This window comes from Heliangelus exortis, chromosome 3 (genome assembly GCF_036169615.1).
Source record: "Heliangelus exortis chromosome 3, bHelExo1.hap1, whole genome shotgun sequence".
NCBI classification, from domain to species: domain Eukaryota; kingdom Metazoa; phylum Chordata; class Aves; order Apodiformes; family Trochilidae; genus Heliangelus; species Heliangelus exortis.
In genome coordinates, this window is record NC_092424.1 from 80,356,270 (window position 1) to 80,384,015 (window position 27,746).

General features: G+C 42.3%; 1 protein-coding gene across 1 annotated transcript; it reads left to right on the plus strand.

The window, feature by feature from the left end:
- Positions 1-3,692: 3,692 nt before the first annotated feature.
- TBX18 (T-box transcription factor 18) lies at positions 3,693-27,416 on the plus strand. The gene is made up of 8 exons (XM_071741409.1): positions 3,693-4,154; positions 4,991-5,174; positions 6,743-6,844; positions 9,808-9,979; positions 16,435-16,602; positions 17,813-17,877; positions 21,164-21,258; positions 23,709-27,416. The coding sequence occupies exons 1-8, from the start codon at positions 3,860-3,862 to the stop codon at positions 24,431-24,433; spliced, it is 1,806 nt and encodes a 601-aa protein (XP_071597510.1). The 5' UTR covers positions 3,693-3,859; the 3' UTR covers positions 24,434-27,416.
- Positions 27,417-27,746: the final 330 nt, after the last annotated feature.

The following is a 27,746-nucleotide window of genomic DNA, read 5'->3' on the forward strand; positions in this document are numbered from 1 at the left end:
GTCCTACTCCCCAGCAGTGACGGTGGAGAGCGTGGAAGACAGACTGGGATGAAGGTGCGCTTGGGATGTATAGAACAGAGGTTACGTGCGATTTTCTCAGCGGGGTTTGTAATTTTTCCCTATTGGTAAAGGGACTACCCTCGGTCAGCTACCTGCTGTCAGTTTTATACGCTATGTCTCCTTAGGGTGAAGTGATTAGGCTCACTGGAGGGAAAAGCGGATAATTATATAAACGTGTTTTCCTTAGTGACGGTTCTTGCGGTCCCCCTCCTAGGAAGTTAGAGAAAATCGTGCTTTTAGAGAGGAAAGAACGCTGTAGACATTTTAACTGTCAGATGGCACTGGGCTTTAATGTTTGAAAAGATTTGCGGAAATTACGCCCTGAATAGTAAAACATGGCCATAATCATCCCCTAATTATCATTCGAGATTTTCGAAGGAAGCGCAGAAAAATATCTTGCTGGTGAAAAACATTTCAAACTTTTAAATATATGTTTACTTTTCTTTCTCTCTTTTTTTTCCCCTTCTTTTTTTTCTTTCTTTCCATTTTAAAATTTTTTTTTAGGCTTGTTTTTTTTGTTTTTTTTTTGTTTTTTTGTTTTTTTTTTTTTTTTTTAATTTTTCTTTTTTTTTCCCCAGGAAGTCGAAATATGCGATTCTCCTTCATCAAATAAATAGCGCCTCACCCAACTGCTTACAAACCCGGACGGCATTTTGAAAGCCCGGAAATAAAAGTAACCCCAGAAAGGTGTTTTGAATATATGTATTATTCCATTAACAGGTCATTGTATAGAGAGATTCTTCTCTCTTTCATCATCCCATAAAAATTAATCGGACAGACATATGGATCACAGGTTGTTCGATAAATTTAAATCCACGCAGTTATTTTTAAAAGTCAAGAAATTAAAACAACATGCCACATATCGACCTACAGAAATCTGGCAAGGAAAAAAAAATCAACAACAAGCGCCCACCCTCCCAGAAAAAAAGTAATCCGGACGATTTGTCCACGCTCGGTAGGACAGGCCGGCTGCGCGCACCCTGCGGTGCAACGCGGAGCCGTGCGGAACCAGAGGTCAGGGTCTTCTCCGCGGGAGAGCGAGGCTGCTGGCTCCAGGAAGAGGGAAAGGAATAAAAACTGGGCAGAACCAGCAGCCCCGTGCCCAGAGGGTTCTCCGGGACCACCTCTGCACCCCCACCGCTCCCGCTCCCTCCCCGCCTGTGCGGCGAAACGGCATTCTACCGCCGCTGCCCCGCGGAGAGCCCGGGAGCAGCTTGGGCCCCCGTCAGGTCCCGACGTCTGCTCGGGGCCGACCCCGCTCTCCTCGCCCGCGCCCCCGCTCCGCCAGAAGCGCAGCCTCGGCCTAGAGCCCCCGCGCCACCGCCGTTCGCACGCCGGGCCCCGCGGTCGCGGAGCGCAGCCTCCTCCTCCCGCGCTCCTTCACGCCCCCCCCCGGGCCGCGACGGCGGGGGTCGGTACCTGCTGCCGCGGGGCCCCGCCGGGGCCCTCGGACCGGTGGCCATGGCGGTGGCGCGGGCGGGCCGGCGGCCTCGGGCGGTGAGAGCGCGGAGTGGGGCCGCGGAAGGTGCTGTCGGAGACGGGCGGGCGGGGAGGAGGTTGAGGGAGCGCCCTCGGACAGAGAGGACCCATTTCCTTCCTCTCCCTATCGGTCTCATCCCCACCGCGATGGTTTTTAAATTCATGCAAGATCCTCTAGCTTAGCACGTTTCGACCACTCTCGCACATCTGATTTCCTTCAGATTCAATCACGGCTGGAATAGGCAGAGCAGACAGAGTTTAGACCACGGAGCAGTTAATATGTCCCAGATTTAACGTAAAGATAAACTAACTCCACAGCACTGTTCGGTGACAGGCATTAAGAATTCTCTGCTCTCTCATCGACTCAGAACGACAGACTCTGCAGGGGAATTTTTTTCGTATTGCTGAATTTTTCTCAGGCAAATTGTCATCTCTTCCAATGTGGTGAATTAGTGTTTCTACGGCGGTGTCGTTTTTCTGCTTTTTTGTTTGTTTTATTTTATTTTTTTTTAAATTATTCTTTTCAGTTTATTTATTCAATTATCTCTCTCTCAAATATCTACATTTTCCACGTCTGGAAAGCACTTTTACAATTTAAACTCTGATAACCTTATTTGAAGGGATAATTTATTTCTAGGATATATATGTATTAGCCAGCCCCTTCAGAATCTCTGAGGAAGCAGCTATTGAAATTAGGCATAAATTTGCATTTTAGGGATAGGTAAAATGTGATAGTGGAAACAGTTACGTCTCCTAAATGGCAGCTATTTCCGCTTTAGATTAGATCAGAAATCTCAGCTGTGCCACTTGACGGCCCGAACAGGACCTCCGAGGCTGTAACACAGACAAAGCACACCCCAATTTCTCTCTTTCTCTTGCCCAAAACAGCGAAGTGAAGCTGAGATCCTATCACCAAAACCTTGACAATTACCCTGGGATTTTTTTCAGAAAGTGGATTTCTATTTTGTTTCCTTCAGAGAAGCATGTCACCTCATTTCGTTCTGCTGAAAAAAAAATCCCCCAGGAAAAAAAAAAAAAAAAAAAAAAAAAAAAAAAAGACACAACAAAAATCTCAATAGCTTTTTAATTTCCCTGAGTATGAAAAGAAAAGAGAAACAGGCTGCAAATCTTTAGTAGTTTTACTCACTGGAAAGATACGAAAGGATCTTCCCCGTGACTATTCTATGCACCTGAATACCATTATTATTAAAGTTGCTGAGGCTGGCTGCATCGACGTTCATACAACGTTCGGTATAACTCTCTTTTTATTGCAGCTTAAGTGCATAATGGGTTGGGTTTAAGGGCGGAGGGGGGGGGGGGTACGGATGTTGCGCTGAAACCCCTCTGCAGCCAGCGTTTGAATAACAACGCTATGAATCTCGAAGTGCAACTGTTGAAGAATACTAGTAATTCCTAACCCCTAACAGCAAGAAAGGGCACAACGTCATTTTTTTCTAAGTTTCTCCCTAGCGCAACTCAGCGCCCCGGGAGGGTCCGCCTTCCCGCTGCGTTTCGGAGGGAGCTGGGGCTCCCGGTCCCCGCGGGGGAGTGCAAGGGGAGGGGGTGTTCTCATTAGCGTTTTATTGAGGGGTACATCTGCCGGGGGGGAGAGGGGCTCTTTCGGCCTGGGTGTGGGGTGCAGTGCGGCACGGCCGGGGGCGGAATGGCGGGGAGCCTCCCCACACACACACACCCCTTTCCCGGCCGCCGCGGCGGGGCCCCCTGGAAGGACGGCGGGGCCGGGACCGGGGCGGCGGGGCCGGGGCCGGGACCGGGGCGGCGCTGATTGGGCTGCGGGCGGCCGGGCCGTGGCAGCCCCCGCCCCGCGGCTCCGCCTTGCCCCCGCCGCCGCAGTGACACTAATGAGCGAGTTCTTCCCACCGGTCTCCTGCCTGGAAGTGCTGACAGATCAAGGCAACAAATTTCAATTACAAGCCCTAATTTGTGTCCGCAGAGCGTTTGTTACCCATGTCAGTCCTGCCTGGCCCATCAGACGGGGCAGAACGTGGAGGAGGAGGAGGAGGGGGAGAGAAGGAGCGCATCCGCAGAAAGGAATAGATTTTTTTTTTTTCCCCTTTTTTAAAAAAACAAAACAGAACAGAACAACCCCCCGCCCCCACCTCCCCCCTAAAAAAAAAAAAAAAAAAAAAAAAAAAAATCAACTTTGGCTGATAACTCGGATTTAAAAAGAAAGGCGAGGAAAAGCCCCAGCCCCTTGCTTGTACGGTCGGGAGGACGGGAGGGCGACCGGCGCGGCGGGCCGGGCGCGGGTGCCGGCTGCCGCGGCGCGCCTGGATGCTCGGGCCATAGGGGGGTGGGCATGGCCGACAAGCGACGGTCCTCGCCCGGCACCACCATGAGCCTGAAGGCTCACGCCTTCTCCGTGGAGGCTCTCATCGGCACCGAGAAGCAGCAGCAGCAGCAGCAGCAGCAGCCTCCGCCGCCACCGCGGCAGCCCAAGCGGCGGAAGCTGGGCGGCGAGGACGAGGCGGCGGAGGACGAAGGGGGCAGCGGCTGCTGCGCCAAGAGCTCCACCACCACCACCACCACCACCGCTGCCAGCGGCAGGACCGGCGGCGAGATGGAGTTGGGCTGCGCTGCCCGCGCCCCCGCCGGTGAGTGCAGCCCCGCCGCGGTGCTGCCCGCTCCGGCGGCTGAGCTTCGGCTTCCCCCTTTTCCAGCCGCTTTTTTACCCCTTTATCCTTTCTGTCTTTCCGCACTGCATGGGCACCCCCTCTTCACCCACCCCTTCTGCCGCTTAATACTCGCGGGGCTCCCGCGGCCGCGGCGAGGAGCAGGGCGGCTGCCAGAGGGGTTGTCGGTGCCGCAACAGCAGCTCGGAGGCTTGTTCCCGATGAGCGGGGAAAAGCGCTTATACAATACATATGTACGTGTGTACTGCCAGAAGTGTATATGCAACGACGTGTGTATATATATATATACGTATATATATAGATATATATGTATACACAGCACACATATACATGTGTGCTTCTAATTTATTGGCTGTGGACGCCAGGACAGTTTCACACTACGAGGGCAGGAGGCCGCGGGTCGGTCACCCTGAAGGCGCCCAAACGAAATGAGCCTCCGGCCTCGCACCACGGACTGGCTACCGACCGGAGCGGACCGCGGCTGGGGTTGCGGTACGCCCCCCTGGCACAGCCCTCCCGGCCCGGCCCGGCTCTCTCCAGGGCTCCGCGTCGGGGACCTAAGCCCGATGCTTCGGCGCCCCTCTCCTCTCCCGGACGTCCCTGGAGCTGCCGCTCGGTATTCGGGTCGCCTGTCCCCCATCCCGGTTTTGCGCTCAAGGCCGCGGCCCAGGCCCGGGCCCGGCGCATCCCCTCGCCCTCCGTCACGTCGGCGGGGGCCCGGCACGGGCTGAGAGATCCTCCCGGTCGGGATGTCCGCGCTCCGTCGGCAGCTCTTGCTTCCTCCGCTCTCTCCGCAGGCGGCTGCGAGGAGGGTTTCCTGGCGGCCTCCCCTCCCGCCTCCCCCGGCTGCTCCCCTAAGGGCTCCCGGCCCGGTTCGCCGCTGCCCACGCCACAGACGCCACGGGTGGACCTTCAGGGAGCCGAGCTCTGGAAGCGCTTCCACGAGATCGGCACCGAGATGATCATCACCAAGGCGGGAAGGTAACGGGCACCCGCGGGGCCGCGGCCGGGCTCGGAGGGCCGGCGGGAGGCGGGTACATCAAAGAGGGACAAAAACGGGGGTAAAAATCCCAAACCACCAAAGATTTACGAGACAGGTAGACGGCGATAAGGTTAGGATGGGCACCGGGCATGGGGTGTTCCCAGTTCCCTGTTCATTAGGGAGAGATCTGGGAGCGTTGTGTCCTTCGGAGGGGAAACTTTTCCCCTTTTCCAGTGGATACACATGGCAAAAACCTGGGTAGTAAAAAACTATCTGAACTTATTAGAAATTACAAAAACATATTTTATTGAATCCATATGCTACCGTCTAAATTTTCAGAGAGGCTTTATTAATGATTGAAACGCAGTCTTAAACAGCACAAAGCAACATTTGTCTTAAGAGAGTCCAGTCGGGGCTTTTCTGTTTTATCTTACAGGTGCACTGAAACAACAGCAAAAACTAGTTAACCGCAGTCAGGTTTGCCCTCCTGCTTACTCAGAGCTAGCAGAGATAGTATTTTTCTTTTCAGTAACGACTTTTAGTTGAAAAAAAACCAGAATGGTTTTCAGGTTTCTAAAACTAAAATGCAGGAAAAATACCTTTTATTAGGTTGCAGTGAACTCATTATAGGATGTTGCTTTTTTTTTTTTTTTTTTTTTTTTCTTCAAGACTTTTTACCGGGTTTGGGTTTTTTTGTGGGGGTTTGTTTTGTTTGTCTTGTTTTTTTTTTTTTTTTTTTTCTTTCTTCATAAAAGGCATACCAAACGTGAGCTAAGAAACGTATTTTTATGTTAAAACCATCACATCAGTTAATTACTCCATTTTTTGTGCAGGAGCAAGATCGTGAACTTTTTTTTTTTTTTTTTTTTTTTTTTTTAGAAATAACCTCGTAGATTCGTTTCTGCTTTCAATAAAGAAGTTTTACTATACCTTTCAAAGACAGAGTAGCTCTTGCACTTCACCTTTAGTAAGCTGCAGACAGGAAGTCCCGTCTCAATAAAGACCATATTGTTGGGTTGGAGCATGGCAAGTTGGCTTTTAGAGCTGCATCCTCACCGTGTTCTAATTGTATCACTGCGGATTTAGCTTCCTAATTTGCTGCTACAGAACTGGTGCACCATTTGCTGCTGTCACTTGAAACTTCAGTGGCTACTTGCATTTCTCTAAATGCTGGTCTTCCTGGGTAGAGGTGGTGTCTGCACATCTCCAGAAGTATATTTCTAGCTAGCACCTCAAACGAGCTTTAAATACGTGTACGGTCAACGTAAAGTCTCAAAACCAAATGATTTACTGTCTAACAATACAGCTGAAATGATGTGGTAATAGCTGCACTCCCAAAAGCGTTATCCCCAAACATGCGAAGCATTGTTCGAGTAAATGCACTTAAAAAATCTGTTTTGACATCTCGAATGGGCCGTTTCATGGCTATGTAACTGTAATCGTCCAAAAGGACTCTGTAGGCTAAAAGGAAGAACGAGAAAAATCCCACGAACCGGTTACTTTTTCCTAAACAACCGTTCCCGAGTCTGTTTCATATTAAAAATGACCTCTCTCTTTCCGTCTTCAGGCGGATGTTTCCCGCAATGAGAGTGAAGATCTCAGGTTTAGACCCACATCAGCAGTATTATATTGCTATGGATATCGTGCCAGTGGATAACAAAAGATACAGGTATTGTGACTTTAAGCCAAAAAAAAAAAAAAAAAAAAAAAAAAAAAACCAACAAAAAAAAACCCGGTGTAAGCCATAGGGAGCTGGGCTATTGGCAGAAAACATTAGTACTATATAAATTAGCAGAAGGTCGTGTTTAGCTCTACTTCAGGTTCCTATTTTCATCCTAGCACATTTTAAAAAAAACCCAAATTGTGCCAAGCATGCAAAACCAACTAAAACGTCTGTTGAAGCTCCACATACATTTATCTTCTGTTGTGTATGTGCTGTGGGGAGATACTCAGATTTTGGATTTCAGAGAGTTAGGAGCGCAGTAAGGAAATATTACCATATTTTATTCTGCTTAAGGTCAGTGGGAATTATTTCTTATTAACAAATAAATATGAAGCTTTACTTTTTTTTCTAGGGCTAAATAGCATTAACTAATATTAACACTAGTAGTATTTATGTCCAATTTAATGGCATATATTTTTTAGTCATGCTTCAAAATTATTATGTAATTTAATTTAAAAGCTGTTTATCACTGAGATACTTGGTTGCTGAGATTCACAAAGAGTAATGTTTCTAATTAATGTTTTTTTTTTAAGAATTAATAGCATTATTGTCTGAAGAATAATGTGAGGAATGAAAGCAGGTACTCTTTGAACATTTAACAGTAGGGATTACTTTTTGAAACCCTCACTACTTTGAGGTCAGTCATGTTCCCAGGGAGCCAGCTGGGCTCTGCTGAAACCACTGGTCCTGGAGAAATGTTTGCAGGATCGGGCCCGCGCAGTTACTCTGTGGGGTGTTATAGGTGATTTCTAGGTCTTGCTCTACAGATGTGATCCCATGATCCAGGAGGAGCCTGGCCAAGTAGATCAGTAGAGGCAGGATCAGGTCCTTCCCAATTGCTGGTTTGATTGCTTCGACCCTGTACTTACTGTAATGTAGGGAAAACCGCTGCAGATTTAATTGTAGAACCTGGGAGTATTTCAGAATAAGACTAAAAGACTGGTTCTGCAGGAGTGCTGCCTTGTTTCCTGAGCAAACAGTGCCCTATCTTTTGCAGGCATCCTTACCTTATCGACTGCAATTTTGTCCTTTTCTCATGTGGTGTGCAAGATGTTTCTTAGGACCATTTTAGATTTTGTGTTTTAGATACCCGTGCTGAGGATGCCCAGTAGGTACAGCTAGGGGAAGGTTTCTTTGATTGTACCATAGAGAAAAAAATATTTTCTTCCTTTGGACCAGTGTGGTACAGCTCAAATGAAAGTCCTTTTCTTGCTTTATGTTGCATGTGCACATTTACTTAACAATCTGCCCACATAATCCTCAGAAGATCTGAGCAAGCCCTTAATTAATAGAAAAAGCAAGGTAATGATTCAAAATATAATAAAAATGTTAATATTAAAGATTAAAGGCAATAGTATTGAATATGAGTTGTTTAAACCTCATATGATTTAAAATAAATACTGTCATACTGAGTTGCACTCCCTACTCTGTGTGATACACAGTGCCTGGGTAACTGAAGTAACTTAATCAAAGTTGTACAAAGGGCAGTATTTTCTTAGTTCACAATTCAAATATTAATACCACACCTTTAACCTCCCTTCTAAATATTAATGCTTTACATGTTTTATTTGATGCCACTTCTCATTCTTTACTGTCCAATCCATGATTTTTTTATTGCTGACTTATATTTTAACTTTGGCTGTTCATGTGGCTCTACAGACTGTCTTGCAGGTCCTTAAATTTGAAAGATTCAATATGGAGCCTAAACTTTAGGTGTCACAACAGGCACCAAAACTGAACAGAAATTAAGAGAATTACATCTAAGTATAGCTTTATAGCAAAATTGGATGTTTATAGCAAAATTGTTGTAAATACACGTGAGCTTAAGTTGTTGCTGAAAATACTTGATGTGTATTTATGACTTTATTTACTTTTGTAAGGAAAGCATGCATTTAGTAGAAACCAACAAATATAAAAAAAATGAAAAAATATTACAGCAGTTGACCGTGTGATCTGGGCTGAGAATTTGTCTCCAGGAGAGAATTGCACCAACATTCTAAATTTTAGTTTTACATCTTGATATGAATTGTACAGAGCAACACATGTCCTGGAAAATTTTGTTTTCATTTCCTATTATGTTGCTTGTCTTTTTCTAATAAGAAGCTGAATTTTACAAATATATGATTTGATATTGTATTTTTTTTTATATAGATGGATTTCTGGAATTTTACTGTCCTTGTAAGAAAAATTCCTTGAGGATTTCAATTAGTGCTTTTCAGATTGCCCTGTGAAGTGTCTGCCTTCAAAATAGCTTTTCTGCCAAAGCAGGCACTACTTTTGTGAGAAAATTACTTTGTCAGCATTGGCCTATCAAATGAAATATGGGCTGTGTTTTTTCATTTTTAAGCCTTTATGAAATACTATTCAAGACAATTAATATGGTCTTGCAGAAATAGCAAGAGCATAGTTTGACATAGTTTCATTATTTTTCTCAGTCATAATGGTCTCTCCCTTCAATAGCTTTATTTATAGACTCTTATATTAGAGTCAACATGTTAAATCTTCCAAATATGGAATTACTACTGGATTGGATATATAGAGGACCTAATTCTTCTCTTTTTGTTGATGCCTCTTCAGCTTCAGCAATTAATGAGCATGTAGCAATTATTAATTAATGAGCTGACACTAGCTTATATCTCAGTGTGAAGCCTAATGTTAAGGCTTACTGATTTTAAGAAAACTACAGTGAGATCAGAGAACATGTTTTAACCTTACTTTTGGCAGATACCAAAACTGCCTTTTGAAACTGAAAAAAAAAAACAAAACAAAAGCTTTTATTTATCGTCCTTTCATGCTTTTTTAATTGGGGGGTTCCTGGTGTATATATGGGCCCTAACTTATTAATAAAGAGTGGGTCTGATAAATGACTTCAAGTTTAGTGGTTATAGGTATTTGTTTTCTTCTTATAGGTACGTTTATCATAGCTCCAAGTGGATGGTGGCTGGTAATGCTGACTCCCCCGTCCCACCTCGTGTTTATATTCACCCCGATTCCCCTGCCTCCGGGGAGACCTGGATGAGACAAGTGATCAGCTTTGACAAATTGAAGCTTACCAATAATGAGCTGGACGATCAAGGGCATGTGAGTATTTGCTCTTCTGCAGTACTGTACGTAGGCACTTTGCTCAGCCCTGAGTGACTCTGACATACTGCTTCAGGCTGCCAGAAACAGGCTTGACTTTTCAAAGCTGTTTTGGAAGTTTACCATCCAGATCTAAAATCTACTTGTTTTCTGCTCTGATAATTAACTGCTTATTAGAGCCTGCTGTTTTAGTCCTCCCTCAAAAACAGAACTCGTTCTGCAAAGTAAGACTTTACAAGGCTAAATTGCCTAAGATGAAGGGGCAGAATTGCTCTCATGTTTTCCCACTGAGTGTGTTACTTGCAATTTCTGCTCCGATCAAAAAGGACGCTTAAATTCACAAGTGGCTAGGAGAAACATTAATAGTGTGTCATAACTTCATGTGAATAAAAATACACTTAACTATTTTCTTAACCTAAACATTTGTGTGAAATCACATGAGGTGTTAATAATTGCAGTCAAAAACGAACAACATGGGAGCTGGGTTTGCTCTGATAATGATTTATTACATACCTTATGAAGTAAGACCCTTTCACAGCTGAGGCTCATTACTTCTGAAAAAACTGGCGAAGACGTATGCAGTATGAGTGTTCTGTTTGCAAGCTCTAAATTGTTTAGTTATGACATTATCTAATGTGACAAAATGTGTTATGTTAATATTTCCTTTTCTCTTCAAAACTGTTGAAACATGACAGATGTAAGCCAGTATCTTTCCAGCAATCCCTAAAATAATTTTACTTGACACCTTAGGAAATAATTAAAAAATTAGAATTGTTTTCAGTAAGTCTTTAATTTTGCAAAATCTTGTAATAAATGGCAAATGTTGGCTTTCTTTCAAAAGGAGCATCAAGTTCCAAGTGCTAGAGTTTTAAGATGTTGGAGGCAAATTTTGAGACAGGATGTGGATTCCATTGTCCTTAGCATAGCTCAATTGATTAAGCAGGATACTTGCTCCTTCATGGAACAGAGTGAAAGACAATGTACCTGGCACAGAGTACAAAGATACTACATGCATCTTTCAGCATAGTTGTAACTTTATGACATTAAGCCACGTATTTTGTCAATACATAGTCCAAGCTTGAGACTTTTCACCCCTTTTGTGGAGATAAATGTGAGACTCTGGCCAAATTGTGCAGCAGCTACAGCTTTTATGTTTCAGAGGAGGGAATACAGGAGACTGGCTGGACTGAACTAGTGAATTTGGTAATGAGGATTAGAAACCTCCCTTTTGTATAAGACTGTTCATAATTTTATTGCACTCTTCCTTAAAAAGAGTGGGGAAGTATTTACATCTCTTAGATAGCAGTACTTTATTTTAGGCTTGTAAGAAACACATTTTATATTGCTTCCTTCCAGAATTAGACTCACAGAGTCTCTGTTTAGCAGTGTGTGATTTAAAGTTAGCACATGTAGTTCCTTTACTTTGCCCAGAGTTTGTATATTTGCAGTTCTTCTCAAGTGGGAGTTCCTTTCTCTGAGACCTCAGTCTGTTTGTAAGGGCTTTACAAAGTGAAGCAGATACGAATGGGGAAAATGTCACTTTTCCAATGGAGAGCAGGCTGCTTGGTTTCTGCACTCATTCATTTCGGGGGGCTGGAGGGGAGAGTGATAAGGTGGGTACCATGGTCCCTCCATGCACTTGCAGTTGCAAACCGCCCTGTGATAAAATCTCGGCTCTGTGGACAATTGTATTATTGTATTTTTCCATCCCAGATCTTAACTTTGTTTCCATTCTGAACTGAAACCTGTGTAGTGTACACAGCACACCATTATTCATAACGTGGGGGGATATAAATTTTCTGGTCTTTAGTTAAGTGTTTTGATTTGGAAACTAGTGAAGCAAAGCCCTAGTACAGTGATTTGAGACACATTGAACTGATTCAGAGCTACGGCAGTGCCCCTCCTCCCCAAAATGGAAATTTCAGTATTAAAATACAAGGACAAAAGAAGGATGACCGTAAAATAATTTCATATTTTTCAAATCTGGGAAATTGCAAACATGTCATTCATAATTACCAGAAAAGGCAAAAGCAGAAAGCAGAAAAGTGTCTCTTGCAATGGGTACATTTTTTCTTTTAAAGCTATGGTAGTGTGGAATGCTGTATTGAAAAAGCTATGTAGCCTCTGCATGCCTCCAGCAATAATGGAAAACGAATAATCATATTTTGTGATGAATATAAAAACCAATTGTTTCTTGCAAGCAGGAAGGAACAGTTTTTCTCAAGAGGGTACCAGGGGAGGGATGGAGGATTAGAAGAGTTAGGGGTCAAGGCTGTCCCTCGAATACTTGTTTTTACATCAAGTGTTCTGACTCTCCCACCCCTGTATGGGAGATGGGGTATATTATAGATTATCAGAAAGTCGGTATTTTTCCCCTCCTGCATAGGCAGAATGGCTCAGAAAAATCTTGGTGGAGTCTTTACATGGTACCATCATTCCTTCAGTAGTTCCAGCAGTGTTGGCTTTTAGCGGTTGTTCTTTCAATTTTAGCTGTTGTTCTTTCAACGTGCTTGTTATGCTTTCTGGTTCCGGGGCTTTAATCCTTGACAAAACTTTCCCCTTATTCTTCCCATGCTCCTCAGAGGTATCAGCTTTAGCAGTTTTTGTGTTGAAATCCCAGGATGAGCTTTTGATCTTGCAGGGGTTGAGGTAAGAGACTCGCATGAGATCAACCAAGGGTCCTTTTACCCATTTACCTAGAATTTACCTATTCTAGAGTATTAACTCTCAGAATTGGTGAGAAAATAACCCACATCCATGGGAATGAGGACAATGCTGCAAACAGATGCCAAGGTGGTATTTCTGTGCAGCATTGATATTGTGGTGGTAGCTCATGGTAGCCAGCCCCCCTTGCATTGTGTTGGGCTGGGATTAGCTTCTTGTGGAAGGAGATCAGCCATCTATAAGATGCTTTTCTTTGCTGCTTTTCTTTGCTGCTCAAACACTTTCTGGGCTCCTTGTTGCCTGCTGCTATTTTCATCAACATTTTGAATGGGAGTTTGTGACTACATAATTTTATAGCACTGTTCTGATGAGAGATTTTGAAATACTTCCACATGTAGGACACTCTCTGATACATGGGTTCCACTTGCAGACTGAGGAGATCAAGTAAAATTTCTATGGATATGTTTTCCTGGACTATTTTTGAACTCCAAAGAGAGTCTCTGCTTTGGGTAGATTGTGTGCTTATGGAAGCATTAAGGCCCCATGGAATCATTTAGACCCACACTGTGGCATTTGTGTCTTTTATCTGAGTTGTGATGGTAAGGAAAAATAAACCTGCATTTGGTAGTTGACACTGGGAAGTTCATGGTCTGGGCAGTCTTCATTAATGCCTCTCATCCCTCTCTCATCTGTGGGTAAGTGCTGCAGCCTCTCCCTCTGGCTGGTTAGAGCTGGATGATCTTTCTATTTTCATACAGTTTTTATTCTGAATTTCAGTAGAGGGGAAAAGGCAATATTTTTTATGCTTTTCAACTGAGTGTTTTTTGATGCAGAGGAACATCTTTTAACTTTTAGTGAAAATGAGGCTGCTAGCGTGTTAATTACTCCTTGGTGGTATTTTTATTTTTTTCCCCATTTGAAAATGGGGTGAGGCTGGAAGCAGAGGCGGAGTGTTACTCTGCCCAGATTTGGCTCCAAGTACCAAGCTCTGCTTACAGTCAGTGGGTAGTTATTTGTTCTTGTCACAGTGAAAAGCTGGGAAACATCAATGTTTGCACTTGCAGTTTTTGTCTTTGTGAAGAGGGAATCCGTGCTTCTTGACCCCAAACTCCTCCCTAACTGCAGAAAACCCAGGCTTTGCAGGGAGGATTTTTGGTGAAAATAGCATCAAGGTGAGGACTCTGCCATCAGTGGGGAGGCGGGTACATAATCTGCACACTGCTGAGCTGCTGGAGGATGGCATCTCGTGTGAGAAAGAGAATCAGGGTCTTGCTTTTGCTGTCTGTGACGTTTGTGCCAGCTCAGGCCTCACCACAGCAGCAAAAATCAAAGGTAATCCCAAAAGTAATCCCAGTTTTGTGTTTCTGCAGTGCCTTGGCCACCTTTGATCTGCCAGGCTGTCGTCTTGCCCTGCACCTACCTGTTCTGCATCTGTCTGATAACTATGTTTTGTCTGCTACAGTGGTCAAAATGTAATTTTGCATTTAGCAGAGAGGTTTCTTCTTCCACAAGGTATTTGGGTCGTGGCCTGTGAAGGATTTGTAGAGAGAGGCAGGCTCTTCAACTGTGAGCTGAAAGTAATGCCAGTTTGTGTTTGGTGTTCTCTGGGGTTTGTTCGGTTTGAGGTTTTTTTTATTGTGGGGTTTTAAGGGTGCGAAGGGAAAGTTGTTGCTTCAGCTGATAGACTGCTAGATCCCCTTTGTGCCAATAAATGTGCAATCCATACAAAATGAAAAGCTGGGATCTCCTTTTCCTTAGATTTTTCTTCACTGTAGCTTTAGATGATCCTTAAAATAGAAGAGCTAAATGTTTTTCAGAGTGGATATTGCATCTCTTTCTCCTTTTATGTCCTATCTTCAAAATGTTGCTTTTTAATTCCCAGAACTCTGCCCTTTTATATTGTTTATTTAGAATTTAGGGTCCTGATCATTAACAAAGATCTCATTGTACAAGGCACAGTACAAAACCAAGAAAAAAAGTTCCTGCTCTGGATTTGGTGATCGGCTCACAGTGTGTCAGCAGGGAAATTTTCAGCCTAGCACAGAACCAAACCAGGTTGCTAAGAAGAGATGACAAGGATCAGTTTAGGTGTAATAACCAGTGGGGTGAGGGATGGAAGGTGGTCATCTCCTTCCTGCTGTGACTTCATTTATTCTGACATATGAGGAGAGCTGTTAGTAGCTGCCTGGGTTATCACTGCGTATGGTCAAGTCTGCTCTGTAGATAAGCAGTAGTTTGCACTTCAGAGTTGATGGGGTGAAATGATTGGGGTGGTAGCAGAACATGGTATGCTCAGTGGCACCCAGGCAAATAGCAAGGCACAGCATAGTGATGAGTTTGAACAGTGGAGCAGAGCTTTCCTAAATCATTTTTTTTTCTGTTGCACCACTGCCTGCCCTGGTATTGCTGGGTGTTCACAGGAAAACAGAGTCAGGAATGTGCTGTCCTCTCTGCATTTTCATTCTGTAGGTCTTTGCCAGTGGAGAACTGAAAGGAGTGTTGTAAAAGAGAATGCACATTTGTATGATAAAAATCTTGCTCTGTGTAAGATTTCAGAAACTGGGAAAAGGTTTCATATGAGAACATCCATAGGGCGCTCCCTGAGTAAATTAATTGGGGCTTGTGATGTCATTGTCAAAACCTTACTTACAGCCTCATAAAACCACTGATTATCCAGAAACTTGGCTTCTCCAAAATACAGTCATGTCATCTGGCCAGGACCAAGTGTACTAAACTAGCCAAACTCCAGTTTATCCAAATGAATGTAATGTCCTCTATGTCATTTGGATGAATGAACTTCCACGGTGTCTGGCTTAGGGGCTCGGTTGAGCTCCTCAGCCACATGTACATTCTGAGGCTACTCAACGAGCAGGAAATTAAAAAGCTTCCCCTGAATGTTGATTAGTGGTTCCACAGGCCAATAGCCATAAGACTATTTATTTATCAAGTTACTAATTTCTTAGGCCTTCCAACAAAAATAGTTGAGCTTCCGATTATTTTTTTTTTCATGAAATCTTCTATTTTAGTAGTGGTTAGCTGTAGTGGAGTGAAAGAGAGAGGAAAAAAATCTGTATTTTAAATATTCTATATAATTTGGGAGCAATGCCAAGAGAGTTTTTTGTGTTTAATTTATGCTCTGAGAGTTGATATACTTCTCATTTGTAATTTATTTTTACTTGAGTTTTTCTGTGCTGGGAGGGGTTTGTGTATTGATATGAATTGTATTTACATCTAGCGTTATTAACACTTTAGAGTTTTGGAACTTAATATTATTTTACTATGATTTTCTGCATCCTCGAAGTGTGAGAGGCTCAACTTGTGTCCAAAACAAGATACATTTCCAGCATTTGGGCTATCAGGAAAAAAAAAATGCTCCAAGCATATCTCAAAGGTTTGAAGAACAAAGGCAATAGCTTCTGCTGTTAATCCTATTTGATCAAATCCAGATTCCAGTGGAAAAAAAGTGACAAAACTTTCTTAATTCCAATGAGACCAGAACTGCACTCTTGTTTTGTTTTGGGTTTGTTTTTTTTTTTTGAGCCAGTCTCAATTGAGCCAGTCTCTGAATTTGGAGTTGTATTTTTTAAATGCTTGGGGTTGGCAGTAACATAAATGCAGAGGGATTAGACTACTGTAACAAGAACCTTCAGAGGTTAAAGAAAACATTTGATTTCCAGTAAGTGGCATGGTAAACACATACCATAATATGTTCCAAAAAGATATTAGTCCTGAAAAGATAGCAGGGTGTCCTTTCTAATAAATGTTATCTTTTTCCTTTCATGACTGCGTAGATTATTCTGCACTCTATGCATAAATATCAGCCTCGTGTCCATGTCATCCGAAAAGACTGTGGAGATGATCTGTCCCCTATCAAGCCAATCCCTTCAGGAGAAGGAGTGAAAGCCTTCTCATTTCCAGAGACAGTTTTCACCACTGTCACAGCATACCAAAATCAACAGGTAACTTGGGCTTTCTGCTTAGTGCTTCACAGGCTTTGCAGAGTAAACCAGGAAAAGTAGGAGGTAGGAGAAAAGCAGATACCATTATTGTACCACTTACTTAAACGTGTTGTTGTCTAAGCCCTAATGCTAGTACTGCAGCCCTGCCTGGAGGCTACAGTTGAGACTTGAGGCCATCTAGGCTAGATGCTGCATGGAAAAAATCATCCTTATTATGGAGATCACACAGGTTAATTAGTATAGTTAACGGTGTCTTAATTATAAATACAGCATTGAATCAGAAGGCAAAGAGCAGGCTAATTTTTAAAGGTGTTTTTGTACCTTTCAGTGCAGATAACATCTGGATAGGAATCTTTTGTTCCTGACTCCAGTGATTTCAAAACTCCCAGGATCTTAACAGAGAAGCTGAGGTCTGAAGAAAGTTGCAGTTGTTTTCAATAACTGCATTCAGCCTATATTATTAACTGCAATTTATCTGGGTCCACACAGATTCAAGTCAAAAGTAAACTGCAGGTTCCGTGGCTCCAGCATTTGGCTCTCATTACCACTTGCTGAAGTAGTAACATACATAGTGACATCATAGTGTTGTGATGTTTTATTAATTCCACCTAAGTTATAGCAGCTATATCAAGGGAAATCATAAATGTTTGCTGTCTTTCTAGAGAAGAGCAGGAGAACCATGTAAATACTGTAAATATATGTTACATATATACATATTAAATACATGTAAATAGTTATTTGCTGCCTACATGTAAATAGTTATTTGTTGCCTATGCCATCTACATAAATAAATTTAAAAGTATTGGGGAGGGTGGTTTTTTGGTCTTTTTTAATGGAGGATAATAGCCTAGAGATAATCTCTCTTTTCACATTTCCTTCTTGACCTGTACAGAAATAAAATTTAATTTAAATTTTATTGCGGTTAGGCAGCGTACTCTCTTAGGTGAAGAATGACATTTGCCAGAAGATTTTTCTCATGAATTCCAGCCTGCCATTTGGTAGCATTAAACACCTATTAGCTTCTCTGGGGATTTGCAAAAATAATGATCAGAGGGCTGGCCCTTATTTTGATGTGTTTCAGGACAAACGTCTTAAACTATGCCAAGGTGAAGATGTTTTTGCTCCATTGTTGGTTTAATTCTGCCAGGAGAGTAATTTTGTGTGTCACTTAGCTGAGTCTGCAGCTGAATTTGTCTCATCATGTTCACAGATAACTCGTCTGAAGATCGATAGGAATCCATTTGCCAAAGGGTTTAGAGATTCGGGACGCAACAGGTAGGTGTTGATGAAGGAGGTGGGCTTGTTACTGCTGACCAAATGGAGGCTGGTCAAGGGGAATACTTGTATTTACAGACAAATTGGTCTGAGAATTCAGACTCCTTGAGGGAGCACTTAGATTTCGCAGTCATGTTCTCTGTGGTCGGCTCCAGTTCCTACTTCTCTGACCATGGAGATCTGGAAGAGGTGGGCACTCGGCTTGACTCATGTACTGAAGTTTCCTTTTTGTGGAAGCAGTGGCATATCATGCAGGCTGCAAATGGAATTAATGCATGCTCAGGTCTGTGATTTCAGGCTGCTTCTGAAATTTCCTCTTTCTCCGGGCTGGAGACACAAACTGTAGATACCAGTGTCAAAATATAAGACCAGATTCTCTTGCATGTAAGTGACGTTTCTTATGGATGAACGGCTCATTGTTTTCTCTTAAAGAGGGAAAAACTAAGATGCCTCGTGCAGTGACCTGATGTTTAGTTCACTTGTCTAGGAAGTGGGAGACCTGTGTTCACATGACTGTTCAGTTTAAGGGGTTTTAAATCCACTTACTAGGTGAATGCCTTTCCTGCCAGACTACTGATGACCTTGAAACGAGCCTGGTTTCCACCTCCTCTGTTGTGGTTGGGCTGATTAATTGCTTGTTCTTTGTTGATCCATGAATCTTTCAAAATAGCAATGGGAAATCTGAGAAGTGCAAAGTGGAGACTTGGGTCTAGTCCCTGCTGCCAGTGCTCATGAGGTATTTTATCTGAAGACTGTTTAATGCAAAATACTTAAGCCTGTTATGAATTGTATGTTAAACCATTTCAGCTAAAAAAAGCAGCACTTAATTGTGGTCCATTTTATACATCAGTTCCAGTGGCCACATTATGTTTGGTGTCTACAGCTGCTGTATTTATGACCCAGCCTTGCAGAGAAGGGAGCTGACTCTGTGCTGGTAGTAGTGCTCAGAGAGTATCTTTTGGTAGCTGCTTTGTTGAGCTTCTCTTTTAGCAGAGGCTGAGGGATTAAAACCTCTTTTGTTCTTCTACCTGAGTTACATAAATGATGAGACTGGTCAGTAGGCAAGACTCGTTTTTAGAAGATGAGCATTTACAAAAGGGGTGGGGTAGTTGTAAAGATTTGCAGGAACCCACTATAAATGTGTTTGAAGTTTGCACTCTGCATTTATTGCTCTGTATGATTTTTGTCTTCTAGCAAGAAATGTGGGGCCTGGAAGGGATACCTCAGTCAGTGGCATAAATAGAGTTTTGTCCTCCTTTTGTAGACTTCTGGTTTGAAATTAAGTGAACAGTAACTTCCAGAGAAATGCAATGACTGATGAACAAAATACGCTCTGTGTATTTAGGGAAGAAAAGAGCTGACATACATGCCCTATATGACATCTCTCTGTAGGCAGTGTCTCTGTTGTGAATGATTTTTTGCAGAGCTATAAAATAACTACTAGGGACCCTCCTAAGAAGTGTGACACCCTGACTCCTCTGAAATTTCTGAATCTAAGTAATGCATCTATAGCCATGCAAACCCAGTCGTCTGAATTGCATTCCCTCAATCTCTGTGGGTATCCAGAGAGGGTCTTTTTGTTTGGCTGCTAGGAATAAGTTTGGTTCGAGCATTAGAAAAAATGCAAGATGTTTTAACTGAAAGACAGTTACAGCTTATGGAAATGCTTTAGGAGGCCAGTCCTGTAGGAAGGGCCAGTCTCTGTATAAATGTTTTGGAACTGGCTTTAGATGAGCTCTGAATGCTTTTATTGTAGCAAACACACCCGTTAAAGAAGTAACTCTGCAAACTCATCCACTGCAGACAGACATTGCTTTATGAATCAGTATTGCTGTTCTCTTTCATAGGCTCCGTGGTACTGAATAAGTATGTTTGGGAATGAAGCTTAGATTTCTAACTGTCAGGGAAAATTTCCTTTTTTGATTTAATTACTGGTGTACTCACTTGATTATTATTTTACTCTGCTGCTGAACATTAAAATTAAATGTTAAGATTGGGTTATATTAATTGTTCTAGCTGGTATACCTCAGCGTTTGAATCTCCAACAAAAGTGTGAAAAGAATACTGTGGAACCACTATATCCGTTTTTTCAATGTTGCTTTAATTCTTGCAGCTATCTTACTCTGAACTGTTGCATGCAATAATTCTGTTTAATTAAAAATACTCCCTTTCAGGTCATTCCCTTGCAGTCCCACAGGCTATTTTACAGAAATCAGTAGCTTTACCTTTTAAAAGCATTCCCTGTGCATTTGCAAAGTGCAAGAGAATTTATGTGCTGAGAATAGTCTCATTCTTCAGCTGGGCCTTAAGTTTGACCCTATAAAAACTTTTACTCAGGAAAGGACCAGAATTTCTCCCTTTAAATACTTCAGGAAAAACATAACTGTTTTGTTAAATAAACTTGGCCATTTGATAGTGCAAATTAGGGTGGTGATAAAATGTGGAAATTGTTCAAAGGCATCTTGTATAAATTATCGCCTTGGCTACACTCCTCCAGGAGGTGGCTTTTATCTCCACTTCAACTAGAAATGAAAATTCACCATTGCTGAAGAAAATGAAGGCTATTTTTTTTAGTCCAGGTCCAGCTAATAAATACCTTATAACTTTTTCCTGAAGTACCTTTCCCATCCTGCTGGAAATGCAATGGGGAAGAAGCAGTATCAGGAGAACATGTTGGTAGCTTCAGGTTGGGCTGTTTGCATAATTTGAGTTTACAGAGTGCTGCAAGCACTTGTGTTTGGTGTGTGCCTGATGTTGACACTTACCAGGCCCTTGAGGCCCAGCAGCCGAAAGTAGGAGCAAAAGGATATCCCTGAGGTGCATTATTTGTGAAATTCTGTCAGAAAACAAGAGAGACTTTGCCTTAAGGAAGTAGAGATTCTTCTACATATTATCTGCCACAATTGTCTAGCCAGTTGTTTCTGTTTTGTCTTGACACTGTTGAAAGAAAGTGATTGCCTCTAGCAACTGAAAACCTTTTTTGCTCAGCAGGTAGTAACCATGACATAACGTTGCTTTGTCATTTTTAGTAGCCAAAGAGTTGTACACCCAGGACTTGCTCCTGTTGTAAGAGTGACTTGCTAACTCATTGGTGATTACTGGGAGTCCTTTTTTAACATAAGTTGTCAGTGGATCACCTTTGTTCTAGGCAGAAATGAAAGTAAGAGAAGATTAATGGGAGATCAGTGTTACTTTAAATGTTTCTGAGGTAAACTACGCAAAGAAATGTGATAAAATATAGCTTGCTTTCATGATGGCGTGATGTTGTGTTTTTTTTTCTAAATAGAATGGGACTGGAAGCTCTGGTAGAGTCTTATGCCTTCTGGAGACCTTCACTGAGAACACTTACATTTGAAGATATACCCGGGATACCCAAACAAGGTAACAGTCTTCTCTATGTTCTTTCAAACAAAAAATTCATGAAGTTATCTTAGCTTTGCCCACCATTTTTTACAAAAATTTAGATTAATGTGTCACTTGCAGAGGAAAAGCAACCATCAAAGCCCAGAGTGGGCCATCACCTCTCATCAGAGCTATTCTAAGTTAGAAAAATTAATGCTAACTTAAGCACTGTGGCAGCAAAAATGTCAGATTGTAAAGAAAATCAGATCACATGTTGCAGATGACCATTATTTAAGGATGGAATAAACTCTTTCTTAGTGTTACTTTCTGACTGGATACACAGGCAGAGTTCATTTTAGATGACTTCCATTATACACATCCAGAGTCCCATATAGGAATAACTTGTGTGTTTCAGAGAATAAAAAAGAATAGGAGAAGAATGACCTCAACAGTGAACCATGAGTGGCAAGCTTAATTAAGTTTCCTCTTTGGAAATCCTCCTTGATCTTTAAAAACATTTTTTTTTTTCATTAGAAGTCCCAACAAACTTTATATGCCTCCTAGAGCTTGAAAAAAATGAGCCTTCTTTCCATTTCAGTTTCTCCTGCTACCATGCCCATAATGTCTTGGTTCTTGCTTTCTCCATTGTAAAGGTAGTGGGCAGGAGGGAGGGGTATTTAAATGGCCTGTTTGGAGAGAAAAGGGGGTCTCTACTCTTTTCATGATTCCTTCATTTCCCAAGTACCCCAATGCAGATAGAAAACCTCTCAGACATTTGCCAACTAAATCAGATATGGTGGTTTTGATTCTTCCCTGTTTGTGCTACGAAATAGACATCCTTCCTGACTTCTTGATAGTGTATTCCAAAGACATCAAGTGTCTTCAGAGCAAAAACCCAGAAAAAAAGAAAGATACAGAAATTGCTTTTGAACTTCCTCTTAGCCCACTTCTTTGAGAAATCCTGAGTGTCTGTGCCTGATGTCTGTGATTAAAAAGGAGTATTTGTGCCAAGTAACAGACATGTTGGATGAGGGTTGGCAGAGTTTTGAGCAGAGGATGAGGTGGGAGGGACTGTCCTCATAAAAGGGCCTGTAATAAGAAACCAGAATCAGACCCAAAATACCTTGTCAGACTGTGTAAGGCTGAAAGTTAAAATGTCTAGGAGACAGGCCAATTGTATTGCCCTGTTTGTATATAGCAGCACCGTTGGAGAGAAGGGGAACTGATGGCACGAACCTCCCTGCTTTCTTTTCTGCTGTTGCAGGTTAAGCAGCTTGCTGAATCTGGGAACTGGTATTTATGGAAAATCTTTTGTCCCCTGTTCCTTGGTCACTAGGATGGTTTAGAGACTTTGTGAAGGACCCCGTTAGAAATTAGTTCTGGTTGTTAATGCTGGGAGTGCCCACCTTCCAGCAGCAGAGGTGTTGAAATAGATTGGAAGAAAAATACGTATGCCTCACACTAGGATTTCTTGAATGTGGCAGTGTTTTGTGGTGCTTTGTTCTTGTGGCCTGACAACAGAGTGACCAGGAGCAGGCAGAGTTCACTGAGAATGAATTTTTCTTTTTAGTAGCTCTGCTATCATGAAAACCTGTTAACTTCTTGACTGTGTATCTCTTTGAAGCTTTGAGCTGTTTGGTAGTTAATGTGATTCATAAACAGGAGAGCCTTCTCAGTTAAGTTCCTGGGAGACTGTGAAAGGCCCAAATCAATGTTTTTGCTCTTATTTCGAGGGAGGTACACTCTCTAAGAAAAGGAAGGAAATTTTCAGTCCTGCAAAAAGGATTCACCTATAACAAGCAGTGCATTTTCAGGAGTATTCAGCACCAGTATTTGTCATGTAAAACATTCTGGTATCGGTAAATGAATGGTTTACTAACACTTTTCTGCAAACCTAATCCTCCTCCTATCTGTTAAAGAAATGAAGTGGCCACGCACTGTGCTCAACCTACACTTTTTCTGAAGCTTTGTTCTGAACTTGTGAACTTCCCTGGAGTTGCTGAACGACAGGAGCCTTTATCATTAGAGCTAAGGAGTAGGATCCTTAGCTGGTGCTCTGCCAGTGAGTCAGGCATAGGGGGCTTGAAACACACTCTGGGGTATAGCAACAGCAAAGACAGTACAAAAACCTTAATTTTGAAGAAGGCTCCCTGTGATGTGGCACTCTCCTGGCTACATCTGAGCTGCCATGCCGTTAATTTCCTGTATCAAATACTGAGCAGTTAACCTTTTGCACAGGAGCTCTAAGCACTGAGTGGTGGTTGTGAAAGCACAAATTTAAGTTGTCTTTCTTGGAGAGGTTGCTTCTTTAAAAATACATGTGCCACACATGCACAACATCCCTGCATATGGATGTGCTTGTCGTTTTTTGAACAAATTTGCATTGTGTTTCATGCCAAGGGTTATTATAAAAGTCAAAGGTCTTGATCTGTCACCTAGGAAGCGAACCTCTCCCAACATGCTTCTTACACTGTAACATTTTCTTGCAGGAAATGCAGGTTCCTCTACTTTACTCCAGGGATCTGGCAGTGGAGTGCCATCTACCCACCCTCACCTTTTAACGGGTTCCCCTTGCTCATCTCCAGCCTTCCACCTCAGTCCCAACACCAGCCAGCTCTGTAGCCTGGCTCCAGCTGACTACACAGCTTGTGCCCGCTCAGGCTTGACCCTGAACAGATACAGCACTTCTTTGGCTGAAACCTACAACAGGCTGACCAACCAAACCAGTGAGACCTTTGCACCCCCGAGGACTCCCTCCTATGTCGGAGTGTCGAGCAGCACGACTGTGAATATGTCCATGAGTGGCAACGATGGGGATGCATTCAGCTGCCCACAGACTGGCTTATCCATGCAGATTTCAGGGATGTCTCCACAGCTCCAGTACATCATGCCATCCCCATCCAGCAACGCCTTTACCACTAATCAAACCCACCAAGGCTCCTACAACACGTTTAGGTTGCACAGTCCCTGTGCGCTCTATGGATATAACTTTTCCACATCCCCTAAACTGGCTGCCAGTCCTGAGAAAATCGTTTCTTCCCAAGGAAGTTTCTTGGGGTCCTCGCCAAGTGGAACCATGACGGATCGGCAGATGTTGCCCCCCGTGGAAGGAGTGCACTTACTTAGCAGTGGGGGGCAGCAGAATTTCTTTGACTCTAGGACCCTAGGAAGCTTAACACTCTCATCTTCTCAAGTGTCTGCACATATGGTTTGATGAAGCCTTTAAGTAAAAGTACAGTATGTTTGGTGTCTACAGTGTATTTCTTTTGGAATATGAAAGGACACTTGATGTAGCTTGTAAAGTGTGTGTATATATAATATGAGAGGAAGTTTCACTGAATTTTTGACTTGCTTGTGGCCAGAATATTCTCCTATTTTGAGTTACACAGAGTTTGTTGCAGCTCAGACTGCTTTAGTTTTCTGGTATAATACACTTAGTTGTATAACACGTTGGGACATATGCAACAAATTAAGCAAGACTTCCTCCCCTTTCCCCCTCCTCTGTTCTAACCCCTTTAAAGAATGAAATGACACTTGGAGTATTAAAAGACACAAACAAGCCCGGTTACATTGTCTATAGTACTAGTGAATTTCTTTAAAGCATTCATACAATGATAAGCTGATGCACCAAAGGCATTTTACAAGTTTCTTCTCTGTTATAAGGGATATGAAGGGTATTTGGACTTTCAAGTGTTAAGCATCAAGCATCCAGCCTGAAATAGAAGTTTAGCTGATGGATTATTTACAAAGTAAACAGAAAGATTAGTTTGCCTTCTCATGATATGCTGTTTTTAGCTTATCAATGGCACCGCATTCTTATTAGGATTTTTTTTTTTTTTTCAACATTAGTCTAGATTTATGTTTAGATATTTGAAGACAATACATATTCAAATTGTGGTGATAAGAGTAATTTAAACCAACAGCAGAAGAAGCAGCAATCCTTGATTCAGTATGAACTGGGAGGTGCTTCATTTTTGTCAAAGGAAGGGCTTGATGCATTTTTTCCTCCATAAATATTGCCTATAAGACATTTACTGGACACTAGGATATTCTAATGTATCTTTGTTTTTGTATTTTTACTTTTTTAAAGGAAGATGCAGGTTTGATCTAGGGAAAAAAAAAAAAGTGAGCAGGATGAAAAATTTCAGTATTGGTTTTACCCTTTTGTGTATGTGTTGTGTTTTGGGATTGTTTTTTGGTTTTTTTGTTTTTTTTAAAAGTAAGGGCAAGAAGTCTCCCATCCTCAGTAACTCATAATTGCCTGTAGCAAGCAGGCAGATGACTCAGTTTGCCTACAAACGTTGCTGGAAGCAGAACTTGGTCATAGCTGTCTCCCTGTAACACAACCAAATGGGGACCAGGATTGAAATAGGCAAAATTCATTTAATTGTTTACTTTGGGTGCTCCAGCACTACACCTAACAGCCTACATCCCTCCCCCCAGGGAGTCATCTGTCTTCTTCTTACTCCTTTCTGACACGAGCTCGCTGCTGCTCTGTTTCCCAGTCAGTTTTTGCCCTGGAATTAGAGAGGGTCCTTCCTAGCTCTGGTTTTAACTGGTGCTCGTAAGAACATAGAACCTGTTCCAGACTAGGCTTCCCCAGAGAGACAAGGACACAGGGAGACACTTGGGGTGAAGTTTCTGCCCTCATCTGCACCTGTGCAGCCCCGGCGTGCATCTGTCCTGCTGCAAAGCTGCCTCTCAGCTGCCCTCTTGTTGGAGCTGAACCATGGAGTTTGCAGAAGAGATTTTAATGCTTGAGAGAATGGGGCTTCAAAAGTATGTTAAGCCTCTCTCTATATGCTAAGCTTTATATTGGGCAGGTGATGTACAGGCATTACAAAGTGGGTACAGATGTAGTTGAAAATGCTTCCCTGGTCAGCACTGTAGGGGAGTAAGGCCTTCCAGATTTTGCGTTTTTCTCTGCTAGATGTTTTTGGTGAAGGTGGATTGTTTTGTTTTTCAGGAGTTACTACATCTTTTCTGGCAAACAGTGGGCTCAATGTCTCCCACTTCAAGAAGGACTCATTGCAGCTAGTATTTTTTTCAGTGGGTTGGAAATGATGCATGCAGAAGCAGTCCTCTCACTATCTCATCTTATTATTTGTGAACAGAAAAGAAACCATAGCCGTCTTTAAGCACGTGCCTAGAGAAGGCTTTTTTTCTATTAGTTACCTATGCATTTATGTTGAAGAATATACATAGAAAGTTCTCATTCAAAGCTGGAAAGACAAGAGGATGTGCCTGCAGTTAAGGAGATATAGGTTTGCTTCTTTGCTGTCACAAACTTCCCAAGTGACCTTGGGAAATTCTATATATTGTCTTTCTATATATAATTATTTTTCTTCTGCAAAATGTGATAATAGCACATCTCTGCCTCACAGTAAATGGTGACAGTGCCTTAAAGATTATCTCTATCTTTAAATCTACTGTGCTGTAGACAGTACATTACAGATGAATGGTTGGGTAGTGCTCATATATGAGGATAACAAAGAGGATCTGTGCACTTCAGGTCTGTCTCTTGTTTTGGCATTGCAGTGTACTCTGAGACAGACCTCCTAGCAAACTTCAAAACCTTACACTAAGAGTTTGTGAAATGGTTCTAAGATGTGTAGAAGGTACAGAAAGGCTTGGTTATTTAAATTGTCATAGCTGCATTGCTTTAAATTAACAAGAAACCTCTGTATAGTAGTGCCTGCTCTATACAAATTTTTGAAATGTTGCAGTTGGACAAATCCTTAAATGGGAAGAATGATACAACTGGTCTGTACTTGAAAAAGGTTAAAGATAACTATGTCATCTGAAGGGCTGTGACTAGGTGAAAATGTGGAAGAGCTAAATCATTCGTGTTCCTACAAGGGAGGAAAAAAAGGTTGTGCATGGACGTTCATGGGGATTCTTCTGGCAAGAATATGTACTTTATCATCTGGACATTTTTTTTAGAACTGGTCTCCTATTTCTCCTCAAATTGTTCTTGTTATATAACCACACAATATTATTTGAAACATTTGTTTCTTGAATTTTGAATCGTATTGTAAATACTTACTGGTGTGTCGCTGTGGAAAGACTAGCTTTTTACCCATACAGTAAATGCTATATATGCATTATATCTTTAATTATATATCTGTATTTTACAAAAATGCCACAGAAAATATATTAAAGTGTGTATTCAAACACTTTTTACTAAATTTGAAAAACTGAGAGGCTTTGGCCTGTTTTTTTTTTTTCTCTACGACTTCAGCAAGATCAAAGGAAGTGACAAAGGTAAGCTCTAAAATTCCAAGACTTGATACACCAAGCTGCAAAAGCCCAAGTGGTCCACAACTTTTACATGATTCAGTTTAACCATCTGCTGCTGTTGAAGCTCCCTGTGATTTGTACAGAAAGGTCCCAACAGATGTTGGGTACAAGGAGATGGTGAGGCTGATAGCAGAGCTGTGAGGTTTTTATGTGGGAATAAGGGACTAAGAAGCTTGCTGGGCTCATTAGTCAGTGATGGAACCTTGCTGGTTCATCTCAGCCCAGCT

Coding starts and splice junctions, on each gene's coding strand:
- TBX18 (XM_071741409.1), top strand. CDS start 3,860: ATGGCCGACAAGCGACGGTCCTCGCCCGGCACCACCATGAGCCTGAAG. Junction 6,845..9,807: donor GTGGATAACAAAAGATACAG/GTATTGTGACTT, acceptor TTCTTCTTATAG/GTACGTTTATCATAGCTCCA. Junction 21,259..23,708: donor ACCCGGGATACCCAAACAAG/GTAACAGTCTTC, acceptor ATTTTCTTGCAG/GAAATGCAGGTTCCTCTACT.